Genomic DNA, 21,307 nt, shown 5'->3' on the forward strand with positions numbered 1-21,307 from the left:
TAGGAATCGGCTCCCTGTGGTCAGAGAGAGTTGAGGTTGGTGTCATCGGAGTTCGGAGTTCAAGCGCATCTTCAAGACTTTCTTTACCCATCTTTGCAGTGCTGTCTTGATATTTCTCTAATGTTTGCTTTGTTTTCCTTAAATTAATTCTGTGAGGAGATGATCAATGCTGTATAATTATTGGCCTTTCGACCATCTCCTCTTGTCTTTGTATCATTTCATGTTTCGATGTGTGATTTTGCGATTTCAATGTATTTTGCTTGTTTTTGATTATAGAAACTAATTAATTAATAATTCATTCATTCACTCATTTGAAAATTGGCTTCATTTCATTATTGTAAGTGTTTCTTGTATGCTGCTTTGTGCTTTGTACAGCAGTGTTTCTATAAGTACAGCAGTGTTTCTAATAATATATAACAATATGTAACTTGATTAACTTCAGTTCGAGGGTTGAGAGCCAGAAAGCCTCAACTCACAAACACCTGCTCCTACAAAATGAGCATAAAGTCGCTATAGACGATACAGTGCATTAATCATGACAAAATTCAATACAAAACAAATGACCAAAGCAAGGAGCCAACTTTATGCTCATTTTGTGAGAGCTGGTAATAGTGAGTTACGTATTTCTGGTTCTGAACCCTCGAGTTGTTCAATGATATGTAGAAATCAACAATAATAATATAGCAAAACATAATACGGTACTTACAAGCAACATAATCTGGGTTTTTGAAATTTAAATAATAATATACTGACTTCTATATAATGATAATTATCATAGTTAATCTCTGTAATATAATCTCCTCTTATATACATACAACTAATACCTGAAGGTATTATACTGGTATATATACATACTCATAAACGACGTCGTTGGGCAGGAAAACCTCCTATGTGCTTGTGGCCCCTGAACATGTTTAAAACAAAACTGCCAATACTACCAACAGCTTAAAATATAAAAGTTTTAGGGTCCTGAGCTTTCGATCCTAGCAGGATCTTTATCAAAGGCCTTTGATAAAGATCCTGCTAGGATCGAAAGCTCAGGACCCTAAAACTTTGAAATTTTACTTAACAGGCTATTTTTGTGGATAAGCAGTTTACAACAGCTCACTTTTTAACGTTAAGCTTAAGATATATGCGGTTTTGCTTAAAACATGTTCAGGGGCCAATGACACATAGGAGGTTTTTTCCTGCCCAACGACGACATGTGGATACTTTCATAAAATAAGGAGCATTTTACAGCAGTGTTGGCACCAGAAACTTTCTTCTTGGAGTTCTTTGATTGTCTTAAAAAAGTTAAAACAAACAATATTGGCACATTATGCTGGAGTGGAGACATCATTCGCTGTTGAAGTTATGTAATAATTGGATTAACTACGATACCATAGCAATAGATGAATACAATATTTGAATAGATCCCCTTGCACTACAAGCAGGTTGCACTGATCACCTGTGCATGTCTGCAATCATAGATTGAATACAATACTGCTCTTTTCAAAGATTCTAATCTTACAGGTGTGAGTGAGTAGCATTTCTTTGACATTTAGGGTTCAATGCACAGGTACGTACCGTGTGACCGTTGTAGTACAGAGCGATCTATTCAAAAATTGTATTCATCTAATTGTTATGGCAATTAATCCTGTTACATCATCACTTCGACAGCGAAGTTTGCACCAGAGGTTCTCAATAGACAGCCTGCAGGCCAGATCCGGCCCGTGGATTAATGGTGATTAGCCCTTGTGCAGCACACAGCTCTAAAGTCTACAGTAAACAAAGCAAAACAATGTATATTTGGCCCTCTGATTTTTGACATTTGATTGGCCCTCCGTGGCCTGCGGGCAAATTGAGTACCCCTGGTTTACATGATAGACTAGGCCTCCACAGCATATCCTGTGGGTCTCCCAGCTTCAAATACACTTTTTGTGGCTCTCATATCAAAAGGGATGGTAATATACTTTTTTGGCGCTTGTATCAAAAGGGTAGGTAATACTGACATAAATGGTAGTAAAGGCCGTTTAAAGCCATATTATAACATTTGCTGTTGAGGACGCCCTCACTGATTTTTTAAAATTCATTTTTTTACACAATTATATTGTACTTTATTAAACCAATATACCCTGCAAAAATCAAGACTCTAGGTGCTGTAGTTTTGTCAAAATCCGATATTTTGAATAAAGCGCAGGAACCGGCGCGCGTCTTATTATTACGATGGAATTATTAGTCGAACGCATACACGATGTTCATAACACACAGTGCGGGACGGTGACCTACACAACAAAGGGTCGTACCATAACATGACCGAAGGAGTGGTACGTATTGGCGACATCTGGCGCTGGTAGTAAATTCCCATTTTCTTTGCTTTGCCGGAGTTGTTCGGCTCAAAATAAAAGGGGATATATCTGACAGTAAAAACTAACATTTTATGTCAAAGAAATGCTAATCTATTTTGTATGATAATGTTATAATATTGCTTTAACCAAAGTGGATATAAAATGTGATGAAATTGGGACATCTCCCTTGAATGTGGTGGGATAGCAAAATAAAAAAACCTGCCTTTTTTCAGCCTGGATCAATTATTACTGGCCTTTCTGGATCAATAATTATCCCTAAAACACTAAGTGCGTAAACATACAGAGTGAGTCATAATGATGGGATGACTCCATATGAAACCTACACACCCTGTGCGGGAGATTAAGGTCATGTCTTCCATTGGAGGTGTATGGGTTTTAACTGGAATAGCCCATTTATATTTGGGAGGAAGATACTCTGTCTGCTTCCAAGACAAAACACATCATCTTCTATATAATAAAAGCCAAGGATAAAAATACCAGTCTCAGGGAACTTCAAATGTTACCATCCACCACAAACCCAGTGTAGTCGCCCCATGGACCAATAAGCAAATCAATAGAAAATAAAGGAATTTCAAGAGCAAATTTTTGAGCAGTTATTTCCTATTTCCCAAGCAGGTATGACAAGTGATATATCAATTTAAATCTTGTTTAATAGAGATGTCAACCCAAGATACACAAAAGTGTGACTTTGCACTGGATTCGTCGTGGATGGTCACAAATGGGATGTCTCCGCAATATGGAAAAAGAAATTGATGGGGTCTCCAGAACGCAAAAAAAAAATCTTGGAAAAGGGAGTCTTGAGGGTGTCACTTACCTATAGTGCAAGGTAAAGAGAGTAGCCCCCACCCCCTCCCCCGGGCTTTTGACATGGGAGGGTAGACTTCCTCCTAAATATCAATTTATGTGGATATCCAACAGTGAAGCAAGTATGCCATCCATGCATTAGCAGGCTCATGAACAACTTGGTGGACTTTGCTACTAATTATATTATATATATATAACATTACTCATGAAAAACTTGGCGGACTCGAAACATCAAAAGTGGGTGTGTTCATTTCTAGATGAGTTGTAGTACTCGGATGTTTCTTCGATGTACACTCGCAGTTGCACGTACATTTGCAACGAGAGCAACAGGTTCCACAGTCAGCAGCTTCGTCGGCTTTGGTGGACACCGTCGCGGCGGACTGCAACAGATTCTCGATGATCTGATCGGCCATCGATGTGGCCAATGCCATTGTTTCACTGTTAACCTGCGCTGCCATGTTTGGCGGTGTTTCGAACTGATTGCTCGGCAAGTCCTGCTGGGCGCTGTTGTCAACCGTTTGCTGCTGTTGCTGCTGGAGCATGTCGTCTTGTTGGACGACTACGGGCGGCGGCGAAGCAGAGGGGTTATTTTTGGAAGAAACTGCTTGCTGCGGCACCGCAACCATCTGCATGATGGATTGCAGAACAGCTGGAGAAGGAAAAGCCGTCATTATGCCCTGCGGGCGATCAGTGGCGTGGACGTTCCCGGCAGCGCCCTTGGTTAGAACCTGCGCCAGTGGCACTTCGATCATGTCCATTGGATTCTGTTGTACGACAGTTGGCTGCATTACCTGACCCGTCCCAGGTGTATTCCCTGCTACAGCAGGTACCTGTATCACTCTTTGCACAGAACTCTGTGGTGTTGCTGCTATTGTTTGAGAGGTGGATTGTGCCGCCGCTCCTGAATTTGTACCATTCAACACTAAACCCGATCTTTGTGGAGGAGGGACTACCCCTGTACCAGCCACCTGTCCCGAGTTTGTTATTAATTGTATCTGTGGTTGTTGTGCCTCCGTTTGTATGACCCTCTGCGGCAAAGTTGTCACCCCGCCGCCTCGCTGGACTCCGTTTCCGATGATCTGCACCTGAGGCTGCTGTATGATATGTTGTTGCGATTGGACAACTCCTGGGTGGGGCTGTTGTTGTTGTTGTTGGACAACCCCAGGGAGGGGTTGCTGTTGGACCACCCAGGGAGAGATTGCTGTTGGACCACCCCGTGGGTACATCCCTGGACGACTTCAGGTGTGATGACCACCTGCGTGGGCATGGTATTGGAGCCTTGGTTGATGGTGATAACCAGATTCTGTCCAGAGCAACCGCCTGAGCCGATATTACGAATGATGACCGATTGAGGGCCTCCAGGTTATGGATTACCTGCACAAAAAGTGAAAAAAAATATAAAAAAAAATAATAATAATAATTTTAGAAATTACATACAAATAATTATAATAGTTTAACATTATGCATAATGTATATTCACTCACCATAAATGCCAGAAATAAGGAAAACAACATTTTGCAAAAATCTTTGCCAAAAAACATTTTAAAAATGTTATTGTAGTATTTTAAACATTTTAAAATGTTTTCACGACCTTTATATAACCCGGCATTTAAATATTATTACAACGTTTTGACCAAAACCAAAACATGTTTATATCATGTTAAAGTTTTAAAACATTCTTGTGTTTGCTGGGTTGTTATTTCTTCTTCATGGATTTCATGCTATATGCTTAGTTGTTTTTAACTGATGTGTAATCTTAATAACATATCTTAAGGGGTACTACACCCCTGCCCAATTTTGTGCCTATTTTTGCATTTTTCTCACAAATTATGGCGCATTGGGGACAAGTAAGATATGTATATTATAGGGGCAAGAACTACAACTACTGCACTGGAAATTTTATTTCAGCACAGCCAACAGTTGTGGAGTTACAGTCAAGAATGAGGGAAAACCAATATTTGATCAATAAATCAATAACTACTTGCTTTGTGTTGCTGTATTTTCAGTACAGTAGTTGTAGGTCTTGCCCCTATAATATACATATCTTACTTGTCACCAATGTGCTATAATTTTTGAGAAAATTGCAAAAATAGGCACAAAATTGGCCAGGGGTGTAGTACCCCCTTAAGGTTATTAATTATTTTAAACTGTTGTGATTTGGTAGTTCACAGCATCTTACGAATGGTAGTGAGCTTTGGTAAAAACTGCATTGCTCAATTCATAGCGAGTGTGTAGAAGAATTAAAATATCACAGATATACTTTTATAGGTCTGCGGTTCTTGAGTTACGTTGTAAAGAGGGCTGAAACAACAACACTTTTGTAAAACGTACATAACTCATTAGCCACAATAAATTAAGCAAGTTTGCAAAGTATACGATTTGTAGAATGAACTTTTGCAAAACATCAAGGTGTTATTTTTCAATAATATATTGATCTAGACAATGAAAATCGATTTTTAGGTTGCTTCGACCAACAATACCTCGTCTACCCTTAACTGCTGTGTTTGCATTATGCTTGAAATTGGTTTTCATGTACATGGGACTGACAGCTTCACCCCCTCCAAAGGAAGGAGCACTGTCATGGTACATCTGCCCAATTCTAGCACACCATAGGGAGAGTGGAAATATGACATTAATTCATGTTATCAGTTAAATTAAAATCTTTTTACCAAGCCAAAAATACTCCAGCAAGTTGCAAACCACATAGTCATTGAACCCTGAACTTACAGGGTCAAATACAACATGTGACATTTATCTCAGTTAAAATCAAACGTAAATCTTACCTCCAGCGTTCACAGTGACCACCCCAGGTGCCCCTGGCTGCTGTATAGTAGCGCCCGCAACAGGTGCGGGAGATAATGCAACTGGCACCACGCCAATGTTAGGAACCACAGTGACGCCTCCATGCAACTGACTTGTGGCCGACGTCACACTCGTTGTCTGAGCAGGCGTTGAAGCTTTAGTCGTTGTGCTTTTGGACAGCGAGGGCGAACTTGCCGCGACACTGGTGCTGGTGGTAGGGGTCATGGTGGTGGTGGCACTCGTGCTTTGGTTTGAGTTTGGTCTGGATGGTTGCGCTGCTGGTTTTGATATGTCCTCTGACGTCGGCTGAAAGAGAGCAAGAACGTAATGATGGCCTCTGAACATGTTTAAAGCAAAACCTCCTATAGGTTGATTTTGCTTTAAACATGTGCAGGGGCCAAAAACACAACTAGGAGGTTATTCCTGCCCATAGATGTTATGTTAGGTCCAAATTTGTGGATTGAAGGTACATGTATTATAGCAATAATAGGCCTAAAACACTTCTTGCCAAAAATGCCTGAAACCAGGTGGGGAACCATCAACAGATGTATAACATGTTTGATAGGCTATATCAGCATGTTGTACATTATGTTGTAATCATGATAATACTAGATGTATAACATGTTTGATAGGCTATGTCAGCATGTTGTACATTATATTGTAATCATGATACTACTAGCAGCACAGATTTATTTCGTCGATCAAGAATCATATTTTGTATTTTCCACATAATTATAGATCATCACTTCATGGTTGAGTGAAAATTTGTTTCATAACCATAAGGTATAGGACATTTTTTGATCAGACTCTGATGGCTACTCAGTCGCGGCCATTGAAAAATGTAAGTGTTATGAGATTTTACAAACTGTTTTTCATGAACTTTTCAGGTGAAATTCGTAGTATTGCAGTGTAAAACATGTAAAATTGGGCCTTTGTTCAGAGGGAGGCTTAAGTTTGAGGGTTATTTTCATCACAAAAACTGCTGGGGGCGTTTATTGGAAGAGGAGCGACTATTCGAGGAAATATGGTATCCACTCATCTGTATAAAACAAGGGAAGGACTGCCAACTCTCCTCAAAATAACCATCTCAAAAAGATTTAAACCCTACATTCTACCAGTGATTTTCAAATCTAATTTGATAATATATTGCTTTGTACGATCAAATATCCACACCATATTCTTGATTTAATGGAAATTTAAGATGGCTTCTCTGCAAGAATATGGAATCTGATCGTTTCATGACACGACCACCTGGTTTATGAAGCAGTCATGCATTACATGATAAAACACTTGATATATATATGACGTTATGTCAGCATGATGATTTTACATTTGTATCAATCTGGCTTCATGTGAACCACCTACAAGAATTTCTTGATTCATAAAATATTTCATAATTTACTAATAATTATAACCATTTCCCCCACTTATTAGCACAAAGGGATGTATCGGAGCAGCAACTGCCGTGTGCATTTGTTTTTTGTCAATTAAATTGGTTTACCCAGGCCCATTTTTTTTAATGAAAATATTTTTCATTATGTGTATCAGAATGTAAGTGAAATTTTTCATGTTTCGAATATGAGTTGAGGTGGGAGATGGGGTTGGAAGGGAAAATGCATTCTGCATTAGATTTTGAAATCTCTGCAAGCTCCAAAACATTTTATCATTTTTTTACCTAAATGTATTAAAAAAATTTTTAAACATACAGAAATTGGGTTAGTTGGTTTAAAGTACCAAGTTTGCTGGACAAGCTATATAGATCGCAATATCACACAAAAATGTGATATTACAATATCGGCAGTTTAGGGGTATAGGGCCAAACTACCCCCAGTCGGGTGTGTGTGCATGCTTTCAGTGGGGGTGGGGAACAGCTATCCTTGTAAATATATTACACATCACTTTGCATATGATCTGCATTCTGTTGGCTCAGATGAACAGACATGCAAATAACCGAGATGATTTAATTAATAAACCAAGCTGTGGCCACCAGACTAATCTCATTTGAGCAGACACCAATTCTTGCAATATGATACATGTGTGGGTATAAATTACATTGAATTACAAAATCAGCAATTGGTGTGTGGTGTATAGTGTACAATGTAGCAAGCAATAGATCATTAATGTACATTTTTTTTTCCATAATGCCGATTAACAGTTCCTAAAACCTGCCAAATGTACCCTGTACCTGACACAATGGGCCTGAATTAAAAACATACATGTACCTTAATTGTAGAGACCCAAGTTTTTTAATTAAAGGAGTATTTCGTGATCCTAGCATCTTCTTTTTATGACATTTTTCAGTAGATATCCATGAAAAAAGGTTGTTCCCAAAATTTCAGTTGATTCCGATTTATATTGCGTTTGCGAGTTGTGTAAATACATTTTAATGCGTTGCAATTTCATTCTGGTGTACCAGAACATAATTCAAATTTCACAATATTTTTGCTAAATGCCAAACGAATTAATCGGCAAGAATTATTTTGTACATTTTAAAACATTATGTAGCCAGGTTTCCAGTGGTAGAAAAATCTTAACTTTTTTTTCACAAAATCCCCCTTAAAATTCTGTGTTGTTTTCCGTTTTCTAATTAAACAAAAACTTCTAAACAGCAGGCACAATGGCTGCCCCATAGGCATTTCTAAGGTAAAAATGCCAAATTCCTTTTAGGCGTAGTATGACCAAGTCGGCATGCGTGCGCACCGGACATTGTTCAAAACAATACACGCTAGCTGGATGCTTATATTAGCATGTGAATTTTTTTAAACACATTTATTTTAGTGCTTGTAAGAACGTGGAGAAATGATCTAGTATCTACCTGTACAGGAGAATAAGTAAACGAAAGAGGCGAGAGAAGCGAGCTGCAAGATGCAAACGAATCGTTGGAATCCAACCCAATGCTGTCAACACAAGGTGTTGACATGTTGCCAAGGCTGTTGACCAGCTGAGATGGATGTGTTGGTGGCGGTTGATTGGATATAGCCTGAGACAATATAGGGTAAATAATGCACAGAAAGATATACATGCATCAACATCAAACACATGCATGCAAACTATAATAAGAGGACACTATCAAATAAAGACGAGCGGGAATCATAGCACCCTGGACTAGCAAGCCTTGAAATTAGCGGATCCAGTGGAACCAGGCACAATTTGTTTTTGAACATTGCTCCTGGTTCACTATGATTTTACAAGAACCAGGAGCAATTTCTGAAATAACAGGAGCCAATTTAATGTAATTTCAAATAGTAAATTCTTTTCTGCATACAATAGAGCATACCAGCACTACTGCATCAAGTGCAAAACTGGAACCGGGAGCAATTTGTTTTAGAAAATCGCTCCTTGTTCATGTGAATTTTACAACGACCAGGAGCAATTGGTGGCTTTACAAGGCCAAATTTGCTCCCAGCGCCTGCTTACTTCAAGGCTTGCGTACCGGACCCAGGGTTGTAGCTCCACGCTGGTCAGGTGTACCCAGTACTGATGCTGGCCAAGCGGAAAAACATTAACAAAATAATGATTTTTTATCATAAAAAGACCCAAAAACCTAAATTTTTTTGGAGGGTGATAACCCTGTAGTGTAGCCTATTCCCGAATCCCTCATGTTCACTAAAAAGATTGAATCCCAAGACAGCACTCTAATTAGCCGGCACTCAACTTGGGCTAGCTACAACCCTGTCTGGACCAAACCGGACTCCGGGTCAGGTTATTTTTTCTACGGTCGGGAGAATTCTATCCAGGTCCGGGTCAAACAACATGGTACTTAGTTCTAAATCTATAAATAAAATAACGATAAATTTGATTTTTTACAAAATTTCATTTCCAACAGCACTCAAAAGGTAGGCCTACTACGGTATATATTGTGGAGTTACATACTAGCAGGACATATGTCCATACAGTATAGAGGTACTGCAAACCTGCACAAACTGAATCAAATTTCTTTGATGCCAGTCTGCACTGGAAGTTGTCGTTTTACAATCAGGGTTAATTTATTTTGGTCTGGGACAGGGTCTTAGCTAGCCACCCGTCAGGCCGTCATTCTAGACGGGGAGTTTGCTCCTGGGACGGGCAAAATTAATGCCTTTGACAGGTGTTATATTATAAAATGTATGTTTTGAGAAGCTAATTGACCTTTTTATTAGACCCAATTTGTAGAACAAGGCCATATCAGCACCTATTTGAACTCTTTGAACCCCCCAATGGGCTATTGAGGTCTGGTAAATATTTTAAAGGTCAAATTAGGACAGGCAATTTTATTCAAATGACAGGCAACCCTCAATTTCTAGCTAAGACCCTGGTCTGGGAATTAAAATAGTTTGTCCCGCTCGTCTTCATTTGCAAAGCGGAAGGAACACATATAAAGGCAACTAATAAGAAAAGCAGTTGTACAATCCGGGTGGATTTCACTAATACTTACAATGCATCGTAAGTCCATTAACCCATCATACGTCCAGAACCATCGTAACTCCTAACAAACACAACGTCATTAGGCAGGAAAAACCTATTATGTGTCATTGGCCCTGAACATGTTTAAAGTCAAACCGCCTATAAACCTCTAGGCAGTTTTGTATTAAACATGTTCAAGGGCCACATGTATAAAGAATATTTTCCCTGCCCAACGACGATGAAAGTGTTATGATGGCTTTAGAACTTGCAATGGAAAAGTTTATGATGCGTTGTAAATGTTACAATGTATTGCAATCCACTGCTGGTATGCCATGCACAAGCTGTGGTTCATTCCAATGATGAACTGTTTTCAAAGAGTCACAGGGTGTCAGACAGGAGTGGCTTAAGGGATAGCTTCAAAATTCAACCTCAGGTCGACCGTCAGCGCCTTGGCAGAACCGGAAACTTTCACCACATAATTATTGTTTCTATTGCAGACGAACAATAAAACATGGTTAAGGTGGTACTACACCCCTTGGTAAATTTGTGACTATTTTTGCATTTTTCTCAAAAAATAATAACACACTGCTAACAAAAGTTATGTATATTATAGGGACAAGGAATCCAGTTTACACTGGAATTTCAGTGACTCAAGACATGTATCTCAATTCTTAACATACATGTATTTAATGAACCACTTGTCTTGAATCACTGAAATTTCAGTGAAGTAATTGGATTCTTTGCTCCTATAATATAAGTTATTTTTTGAGAAAATGCAAAATTAGTCACAAAATTTATCAGGGGGTGTAGTACCACCTTAAACCACCTGTTATACCAGGGTGCCGTTGGTTGGGATTTGAAGCTATCCGTAACAATAATACAGCAGTATGAAACATAGCCTTTGGAGGACACAAAGTTTGGGTAAAATCCTTATACAAAGAGTGTAATATTAAATCTGAATCCTTAAATTAAAGGACTGTGATATTTTCTTAAATTAATATTTGGAGCAAAAATTATAGAGTTTGTCAATATGCATTTTGAATATGGAGAGGCATTATTCATTTTGAACATATTGAAATCAATCTTTATGAATGTAGATCTAGCAATGCACACTGTGCCATAAACAATTCTCGCTGTTCGCAATAAGGGCCAGCGGTTTGCGATGTAATCGTGATGTATCATGGGAAAATCGTGATGTATCATGGGAAAAGGTCGACATCCAAGTCCGCGCAATACAAATATTACCATGCTATTACATAGGAACACGTGACAATATTTTTTAGTTTGTCAATATAACGGTATTACACGCAAATCGATAGAGAAAAAATTAATTGTGCACATTTCAAATCACATTATTAAGTATTATTGAGTATCGATTCGCGTGTAACACCTTTATTTTGACAAACTAAAAAATATTGTCACGTGTTCCTATGTAATAGCATGGTAATATTCAGATTGCGGACTTGATGTCGACCTTTTCCCATGATACATCACAATTACATCGCAAACCGCTGGCTGCGCCCTTATTGCGAATAGCGAGAATTCACATGCTTTAATTATTGTCAAAATGAAAATTTTCACGCTACATTTATTTTCACGCTCTTTCTCGTTCCATGCTGCTACCACAGAAATAACACTGAGTGAATATATGTATGTTTTAAAATATAGTGAAACTAAGAATAAGCCCTTTTGCAATTTCGAAAATCTTGGACTGCTCATGACCTGCGCATCAACATCCGGGTCTTTTTGTGAGATGACAACCATGTGACAACCGAACCTCCTCCATTGACGATGCATGTAATGAACCACCATGAAAGAGATTACCCCATGATTATATGTATTCCTATTTTCACTCCAGCAGTTTTTAGCTAGCTTATCAATACTTTCCTTATCTTATGTGAGTGTTCAGAAGACATCGAGACCCAAAAATATGAAAAACAATAAAGTGTTTCTTACAGCAACGTTCACCCGCATTGAAATACTGTACATAGCCGAGTCCTCAATGTTTATTTCCCAATCAAGGAATTTAGCGCATGCGCAGTCGGAGATTTCCGAAAATGCAAAAGGGCTTACATTTGTATCACTTAGAATCACAAATTAAAAGCAAATGCAACAGTTCAAAAGTGGCAATTGCAAAAAAATTAATCGCATGAAAATATCCACATTTACAGTATCACTTCAAATACACATTCACTACATGTACAAGTGCAAGTACAATGTACAAAAAATCTACAAGGCAAATCAAATGCAGCTACTACTTCCCATTTTTCCTTTTCCCACATACCTGATTTGGCGATGCCTGTTGGGAATCCTGTCCGACCCCCGGTGAGGTGGACTCGTCCTTATGCCCTTTCCGGTGACTCTTGAGACTGTATTGGGTGGTGAATGACCTGCTGCATCCTCCTTCATTGCACGCAAATGGTTTCTCCCCTGGTAGTACAAAATGACACAGAAATGTAATGCCAGTAGCCATATTATAAAAGTTTATCTGGGAAATTTTTTCGCAAGGTTTTTATTTAAAATTATGTAAAATTAATCATCAGCTATTTCAAATATCCTGCTATACACTGGCAGTGTTTCGGTACATTCAAAATTCCATGAGAATTGAAAATAAACAGCAGACGCTGGGAGCAAATTTGTCCTTGTAAAGCCACCAATTGCTCCTGGTCTTTGTAAAATTCACATAAACGAGGAGCGATGCTCTAAAACTTTTAGAACATTGCTCCTGGTTCATGTGAATTTCCTGATTCCAGTTTTGCACTTGATGCAGTAGTGACTGTATGCTGCTGTATTTGGTATGCAGAAAAAGATTTACATTTTTGTACTTTAGATTTGAAAATTGCTCCTGGTCATGTGTCATATGGTGGGGCACATTTGCGTTACAAGCACTGATTTTGATCATCTATCTTCATTTTCACTTAAAATTGTCTAAAACTACACATCTCACACCAGCAAAACTATACATTTTTGGAAAGCTTATGTTCCAAGGAATCCAACTATATGCAAAATTGAAGTTGGTATACAGGGTGCGTAAGAAAATATATAGGGTGATATCATGAAAATTTTTAATTTTACTACTAAATTGATAATTTATTGCATTTGCTACTGATATCGAATACCTCAAATGAAATCTAATTTTGTGATAGGCCACACTATGAGCTTTAATAAAATGTATACTTTTGCTATGTTATGATTGACCAAAGTGGTGATACAGGGTGCGAAAATATACGTAACTTCCTGCACCAAATGTTGATTACATTTTTGAAAATATTTTCTTTAGAGGGTATCCTACATTTATTTTCACTGCATATTTAGATTCCTGGGGTAAAAAGCTTTCCAAAAATGTATACTTTTCTTATCTTAGGGTGTATAATTCCCAAGATACAACAATTGAAAGCCAAAACGCATGTTGTGACTGAAAATCTTGGCATTTGTGTGCAAGTGAATAGGAAAAAATTGTGGTTCTTGTCACTTGCGGTTCTCAGTGAATACTTGTAAACACAATTAGATAAAATTAATAGCTGAATATGAATAGTGAATGAACAAGCTATCATTTGAGGTAGGATTTGCATGTACATGTATAGCACACAATTTGACAATGATATAATTTAAAATTCAAAAAGATAACATGTCGTCAAAGCATTTACCATAGAGATTGTACATATACTCCTCTACCACTTATCCTCTACCACTTATCCACCAGGTTTATCTTCGTTAACATTTTAATATTTTTCACTAATTAAACAAATTTCAATTCCAAATTGTGAAACATATTTTAAAATTAGAATAATCAAGCTGTATAATAAGCCCAAACTTGATGCAATTGGACCAAGAATTGCTTTGTGACAACAAGTTCAATCGGAAAGAGGAGAGAAAAATGTAACGCCACCAGGTATTTTTGGGTCCCACCATAAGACACATGACCTCCTGTAAAAGTGCTCCTTGTTCCAGTCCGCTTATTTCAAGGCTTGCATAAAATGTGCATCCAATTAACTGGAGATGTTCTTTCATACAATTTTTCGACAGAGGTCAATTCCCCTGTTCTTTTTTTAACGTTTTCAGTTGCATATGAATTTGAATAGATGGGTATCATTTACATACCTGTGTGAGTGAGAACATGAGTTTTAAGGTGGTGGCTAGCATTAAACGCCTTGCCGCAACTTTCAAAGAAGCACCTGCATGAAAAGAACAATAAGCAATTATCAAAAAAGAATCTATTCAGTGTGCAGACTTCAAAGTACATGTAGGACATCAATCACACTGTTTTACATTCCCAGCACTATATACTGATGAAACCATCCAAGTGGAGTTAGAGAGCCCAAAGTGCCTGGGCAGGGCTTGAATTTCAGGGAGGCCACCAAGGCCATTGCCTCCCTTTTTTCAGTTTTGGCCTTGGTGCCCCAGACCTTTGTCAGCCTCAAAAGCATTCTTCATCACTTGATCACAAAATTCAAGGCCTGGCCTTGGCCAACAAAAATACACAAACTTGTACACATTACACAGTACAATGTCCAGGGACTGTCTTTTGGAATTTGCAGTAGAGCATTACATGTAAAAAGCTCTTCTTGAGCCTTCATGAGAGCTATTTAGAGCATTTACAATTAAATGTAATGAGAGAATGGTCAACTAAGGAGAGCTAAAAATCACTCTCCTATATCAGATTTAAGGAGAGCAATTGCTCTCGCTCTCCTCAAAAGGCAGTCCCTGAATGTCACCACTGGCGTGGTGTTTGAACCTATAACCTTGTGATTTTACTTGAACTTACTTGTAGGGTCTTTCCCCGGTATGTATCCTCAGATGTTTCCGTAAATCACTTAGTGTTGTGAAGTACTTAGTGCAGCCTTCTGTGTCACAGTTGAAGGTTGCCCCAGAATGGATACGCTGATGTGCTTTCAACCTAGACAAAACAACAGAAATGATTTAGATAAATCCGATTCACAAAGCTGAAAATTAAAAAGGCTCACCTGTAGTGGTGAATAAAACCTATTCCAAGCCAAGGCCTCAGATTTGACAAAAATCACAGAATCGACTCTTGTTTTATGATTCTAGTAACATTTGTTGTGGGAATCAAACAACATGCAAACTCGGTCAAAAGGTCAATTTGGACACAACTGTGCATGCTCTAGATGCCACAGGCAGGGCATAACTTAGTCCTAAATTTTTGTATAGCACACAATTTGACAATGATATAATTTGAAATTATTTAAAAAGATGTCATGTCTTCAAAACATTTGTCAGAGATTAAGTACATACTCCTCTACATGTACCACTAATCCTCTACCACTTATCCACCAGGTTTATCTTCGTTAAGGGGTACTACACCCCTGGCCAATTTTGTGCCTATTTTTGCATTTTTCTCACAAATTATAGCGCATTGGTTACAAGTAAGATATGTATACTATACATGTAGGGGCAATGACTACAACTACTGCACTGAAAATTCAGCAACTCAACATGCTCAAGGCAAGTAGTTAATTTATTGATCAAATATTGGTTTTCCCTCATTTTTGACTTAACTCCACAACTGTTGTCTGTGCTGAAATAAAATTTCCAGTGCAGTAGTTGTAGTCCTTGTCCCTATATTAAATATACATATTACTTGTCACCAATACGAATGAGAAAAATGCAAAAATAGGCACAAAATTTGGCAGGGGTGTAGTACCCCCTTAACATTTGAATATTTTTCACTAAATAGTAATTAAACAAATTTTGCAAATTGTGAAACATATTTGAAAATTAGAATTTAATCTAGCTGTATAATGAGTCCATACAATGTACTTGATGCAATTGGACTAAGAATAGTTTTGTGACAATAAGTTAAATCAGAAAGAGAAAAATGTAAAGCCACCAGGTATTTTGGGATCCCACCATAAGACACATGACCACAATTACTGTCAGTGAGGACATGTTTCTTCTTCTTCCTTATAAGTGCCTCCCTCATATGTATGAGTATTGTTGCACTGCGTACAGACAAGCTGTACTTATTTTTTACTCTGGAACCTAGAGTAGATGAGTGTATTTTGAAGTAAAGTCAACATGACCGGGATGATCCCCTGCTCTTTTCGAATAGCCTGTGACGTTCTTTAGCGTGCACACTACATTAATGTGAGAAAATATGCATGTACACGGGACCGACAGCTTAAAGTGCCCTCCGAAGCACTAAGCAAGTAGAGTGAAGTGTCTTGCTCAAGGACACAAAGAGCCGGACCTGGGATTCGAACCCTTGACCCTTGGGTTCACAGTCCTATGCCTTAACCGCTAGGCCACGCTCTCCTCTACCATGTTTTTGAGATGTCATCAGGAAATGACCATTTTGTTGACATTATTATTGTACGTATGTACAGTACATGTAACAAATATTTGCACGATCCGAACCTCTTCTACAGTTCCCCTCATATCGCTGATCAAATATGGGGGATATCTGCGCATGAAATAGCGATGGTGTGTGCCCACCACAGGGACTGTCTTTTGGAATTTGCAGGAGAGCTCTTCTGGAGTCTTCAAGGAGAGCTGTTAAGAGCATTTACAAGAATGTAAGGAGAGAATGGTCAACTAAGGAGAGCTAAAAATCATTCTCCTACATGGGAATTGGGATATCAGAGCAGTAGAGAGTGAATGAGTGATTGCTCTCACTCTCCTCAAAAGGCAGTCCCTGCCCAGACTGTAAATGTTGCAGCGATTTCTATGAATGAAAAGTTTTAAAAAAATATGCCTTGAGCCAACTGAGCTGGGTTACTTACCGCACAATATTGTGTTTAAGACTTGAAAATTTAATCACACATTTGCGATATGTACCGGTACATTGTAAAATTTTGTCGCAGCTCTGGCCCAGTTCCAATTAATTGAAACTCCCGGCTTCGACCGGGAGTTCCAACAGGTGCTGTGTATGTATGTGTTCATATGTGTTTAATGTGCATTCACATACACACTTAGCCGCCGGTACTGAAGAAATCGTTGTTCGAAAATGATTGCATTGTAAAATTTTGTCGCAGCTCTGGCCCAGTTCCAATTAATTGAAACTCCCGGCTCCGACCGGGAGTTCCAACAGGTGCTGTGTATGTGTTCATATGTGTTTAATCATGTGCATTCACATACACACTTAGCCGTCGGTACGAAGAAATCGTTGCTCCGAAAATGACTGCATTGTAAAATTTTGTCGCAGCTCTGGCCCAGTTCCAATTAATTGAAACTCCCGGCATGAAAATGCTTTCTTCACACTTCAAATTTGGTTTATTCTAAAAGTATAGTACCTATTGTGGAAAGTTTGGTGTCATTTTGTAGATAATTATGTTCTTTGTCAAATACAAAAAAACCCAGGTCAATTGGACAACTACTTTGAGAGTTACACTTCAATATGTAAGATGTGTCAATGGGGGAGCCGGGGCGGGGGAGCCCCATAGGTTTGTACACAAAATTGTGAAAATATGGCAAACTTCAAACCTTTGTATCTTAAAAAGTACAACTAGCATGGACCACAAATTGCACATATATCATCCTGGATTGTAGATCTACCTCATAGTAGATCAACTTTAACAAAAGATGTAACTAATTAATTGCCTAATTAAATGCTAATTAAGACAGTTTTTCCTATATGTTACTGTACAAAGTGTACACATAATGCTCTGACATTTCTAAATGGCCCACTTTTGGCCCAAGTCATCCTGCTTATTCAAAAGTACACATATTTTTAAGGAAATGTGATGAGGAATTCAATTATGCTAATAGTTGTAGTGCCAGAAATGGAGGGAAAAAGTTTTGATTGATAAATGTCATAAAAATTGTAAAATTAATTTACAATTTTGACCACCCTGTATGTTTAACACAAGGGATACCAAACTCTTTCTTCCTAATTTGTTTGAAGGGCCCATGAAATGTCTTTCTGAATCCATATTTATTTTGAGCTACATAGCTTTCAGAAAAGAAAATATGAGGTTCACTGTGACAAGAAAGATGCTAATTTTGTTGATGTTCCACCCTGTATATTTCTTACCCACCCTGTATTATGATGTTATATTTTGTTGATTTGGCATCCTTGCAATATAAGCTTTCCAGAAATATATACAATGTACTTATAATGGTCTAAAATGTATTTGTTAAAAGTTGTGTTGAAGTGAATCACAATTGGTGATATTTTCCTCATTTTACATTATGTTACACAAAAGATGACCAATTCATGACATGCGACCACATGTGTTTAATGTGCATTCACATACACACTTAGCCGTCGGTACGAAGAAATCGTTGCTCTGAAAATGATTGCATTGTAAAATTTTGTCGTAGCTCTGGCCCAGTTCCAATTAATTGAAACTCCCGGCTCCGACCGGGAGTTCCAACAGGTGCTGTGTATGTGTTCATATGTGTTTAATCATGTGCATTCACATACACACTTAGCCGTCGGTACGAAGAAATCGTTGCTCCGAAAATGATTGCAAATTACACCTTTGTAATCATTTTATACCACAAAATATGATATGAAAACACAGGTGAGCAATGTATGAATATAGGTCAAACATGTTGTTAATTATTGTCAATATTAATATTTTGCGACATTTATAATGAAAATAATTAACACTGAAGACACCCTATGGCACCTTCTACAAATTTCGAACGTTTGAGGACTTGTTCTCAAGTTGTAGGTGCCATAGGGTGTCTTCAGTGTTAATTGTTTTCATTATAAATGTCACAAACTATTAATATTGACAATAATTAATAACCTGTTTGACCTCTCCATATATTCATACATTGCTCACCTGTGTTTTCATATCATATTTTGTGGTAAAAAATGATTACAAATGTGTAATTTGTAATCATTTTTGGAGCAACGATTTCTTCGTACCGAAGGCTATGTATTTGCACATTAAACACATATTATAAGGCACTTGAAACTTGATTCTGAGAATCTAAAATCTGAAAATAATTCATTATTTTGCAAATTACTACTAAACCAGAAAGAAAATTTGTTCTGCAAAATTTTTAAACCCCTTTTTTTGTATTTGAACCCTTCAAAAACTCTAGAAAGCCTTGAAACTATTAGATGAATCCATCTAAATATTTTAGCATTAAAAATATACAGGTTTTTGACCCTTGCTCTATCCAATTATACCTTTGGGATACCAGGGACTAGAGAAGAGAAATCAACCTACATGTAGCCAAAATGTTTTTACCAGATTGTTGATGTTGTAAATAATTTAACTAGGAAAGACCTAGTTTTGACAATTTCATAATGTTCTGCATGATTGTTATTTTTGTATTTAATGAGTCAACCCCCCCCCATATCTCAAATGTATACGGAGAGGTTAGTACAAATTGGAGTGAAGAAGACTGGCATGGTATACTTCGGAATACATTTAGTTTGTTTTAAAACTTGAAAAACAAAAAGCAAGATAATTATACTTTTATAAATGTTTATGTGTGTTTGTGACATTATAATTGCAACTGGCGATACCCAATTAGAATGAACAAAAGCGCGTAAGCATTGGTAAAAGGCCGCTGATAATGAAACCTTTGAAAATAATGAATAATGAAATAGTTGCCTCATTATGAGCTGAAAAAAATGGGACGCTAAACTCAACACATCAAGTTTCAATAGCCTAACCACATACACAGCACCTGTTGGAACTCCTGGTCAGAGCCGGGAGTTTCAATTATTGGAACTGCTATGGCACCTGCTACAACTTGAGAACAAGTCCTCAAACGTTCGAAATTTGTAGTTAAGTACAACTGCAGCTGGCTATGTTTATATCACCAATTGTAGTGCGATACCAGCTAAATTATGTGCTGGCCACAGGAATCCTGTTGCAAAATCCATCCATCCACATCATGGTGGATAAAACTATTGTATATTGACTATTGACTTGTAACATTTTAAATTTACGATTCATTTGATAGCTTACCTGTAGAGAGTATTAAAAGATTTCTCACAACCATGTTGCTCACACGAATAAGGCTTTTCTTTTGTATGAACCCGTACGTGAATCTTTAAACTATAACTAGTTAAAAATGCTTTCCCACAGCCTGTCTCTTTGCACACAAAATTATATTCCCCTGTGTGTGTTTTCAGATGAGTTTTCAGATTCCCAGCAGTTGTGTAATTTCGACCACAACCTTGATATTGACAATCGTATCTTTGAATCTCATTTTTCTTTGTTTCAGGATTTTTAGTTGTAACAGTGAGTGTTGCTCCTTGTATATCTTCAGGCATAAAACCATATCCTGGGGTAATTTGCATTTGGATCTGGTCCGGAGATATTGTATGATGAATAAATCCGTCATGGTGACCTAAAATTCCTGAATGATCTTCTTGTTCAGTGTCAGTGTGTTCTTGACCGGGTACACCACCAAGACTGTTGCTATCACACTCTATAAACACCGATGTCCTATCAAATGGCCCCTCACTTGTATCCATACTGTCATCTTGAAAGGCAGAGCTGTTTTCATTCGAGTTGACGTTTGTACTAGCGTGGAATGCACCAATATCTTCTGTTAATTGAGTGTCTATTCCACTGTCATTTTCTCTCTCGGAGGTCGCCATTTTATTTTGGGTTGCCGGTCTGATTTCTTTGCCCTGATTGCCAGTGATTGGATTCAATGCCGAAATCTGTATTGGCAAAATACCCAGTCTGTAGCTCTATGCCAGAATAAAATATTCCTCTTGTGAATTTTAACAAAATAATTTGATATTTAACTAGCTGTTTGTAGGCATAATAATATAAAAAATATTAAATGATAATGAAAATACAATAATAATAAAAAAATATAATAATGATGCTCGTATTCTTGTTATTTTACCACCACATAAATGATAAGGGAAACATATTTGTGACCATCCAGCACAACTGAGCCCTGAAGTCGTCAATCATCATTTTTGAGATATTCAACCAAAATATTCTGCTTGAAATTAGCTTTAAAATGATGTATATCATGTCTATAGTACTTGACATTTAAGTAGTTAAAAATCAATAAAACAGTCA

General features: G+C 37.7%; 1 protein-coding gene across 1 annotated transcript; it reads right to left on the reverse strand.

The window, feature by feature from the left end:
* Nucleotides 1–5,918: 5,918 nt before the first annotated feature.
* On the reverse strand, nt 5,919–20,874 carry LOC140156485 (uncharacterized). Its single transcript, XM_072179428.1, has 6 exons — nt 20,231–20,874; nt 15,103–15,234; nt 14,439–14,512; nt 12,622–12,767; nt 8,770–8,934; nt 5,919–6,260 (listed from the first exon to the last, which is right to left on the reverse strand). The coding sequence occupies exons 1-6, from the start codon at nt 20,866–20,868 to the stop codon at nt 5,919–5,921; spliced, it is 1,497 nt and encodes a 498-aa protein (XP_072035529.1). The 5' UTR covers nt 20,869–20,874.
* Nucleotides 20,875–21,307: the final 433 nt, after the last annotated feature.

Source organism: Amphiura filiformis, chromosome 7 (genome assembly GCF_039555335.1).
Source record: "Amphiura filiformis chromosome 7, Afil_fr2py, whole genome shotgun sequence".
Taxonomy (NCBI): domain Eukaryota; kingdom Metazoa; phylum Echinodermata; class Ophiuroidea; order Amphilepidida; family Amphiuridae; genus Amphiura; species Amphiura filiformis.

Excerpts from the sequence above, each read along its gene's own strand:
- LOC140156485 (XM_072179428.1), bottom strand. The coding sequence starts at position 20,868 with ATGGCGACCTCCGAGAGAGAAAATGACAGTGGAATAGACACTCAATTA. Across the intron at positions 8,935-12,621 it reads AACAGGCATCGCCAAATCAG|GCTATATCCAATCAACCGCC; the intron begins GTATGTGGGAAA and ends ATATTGTCTCAG. Across the intron at positions 6,261-8,769 it reads TTACTTATTCTCCTGTACAG|CCGACGTCAGAGGACATATC; the intron begins GTAGATACTAGA and ends GCTCTCTTTCAG.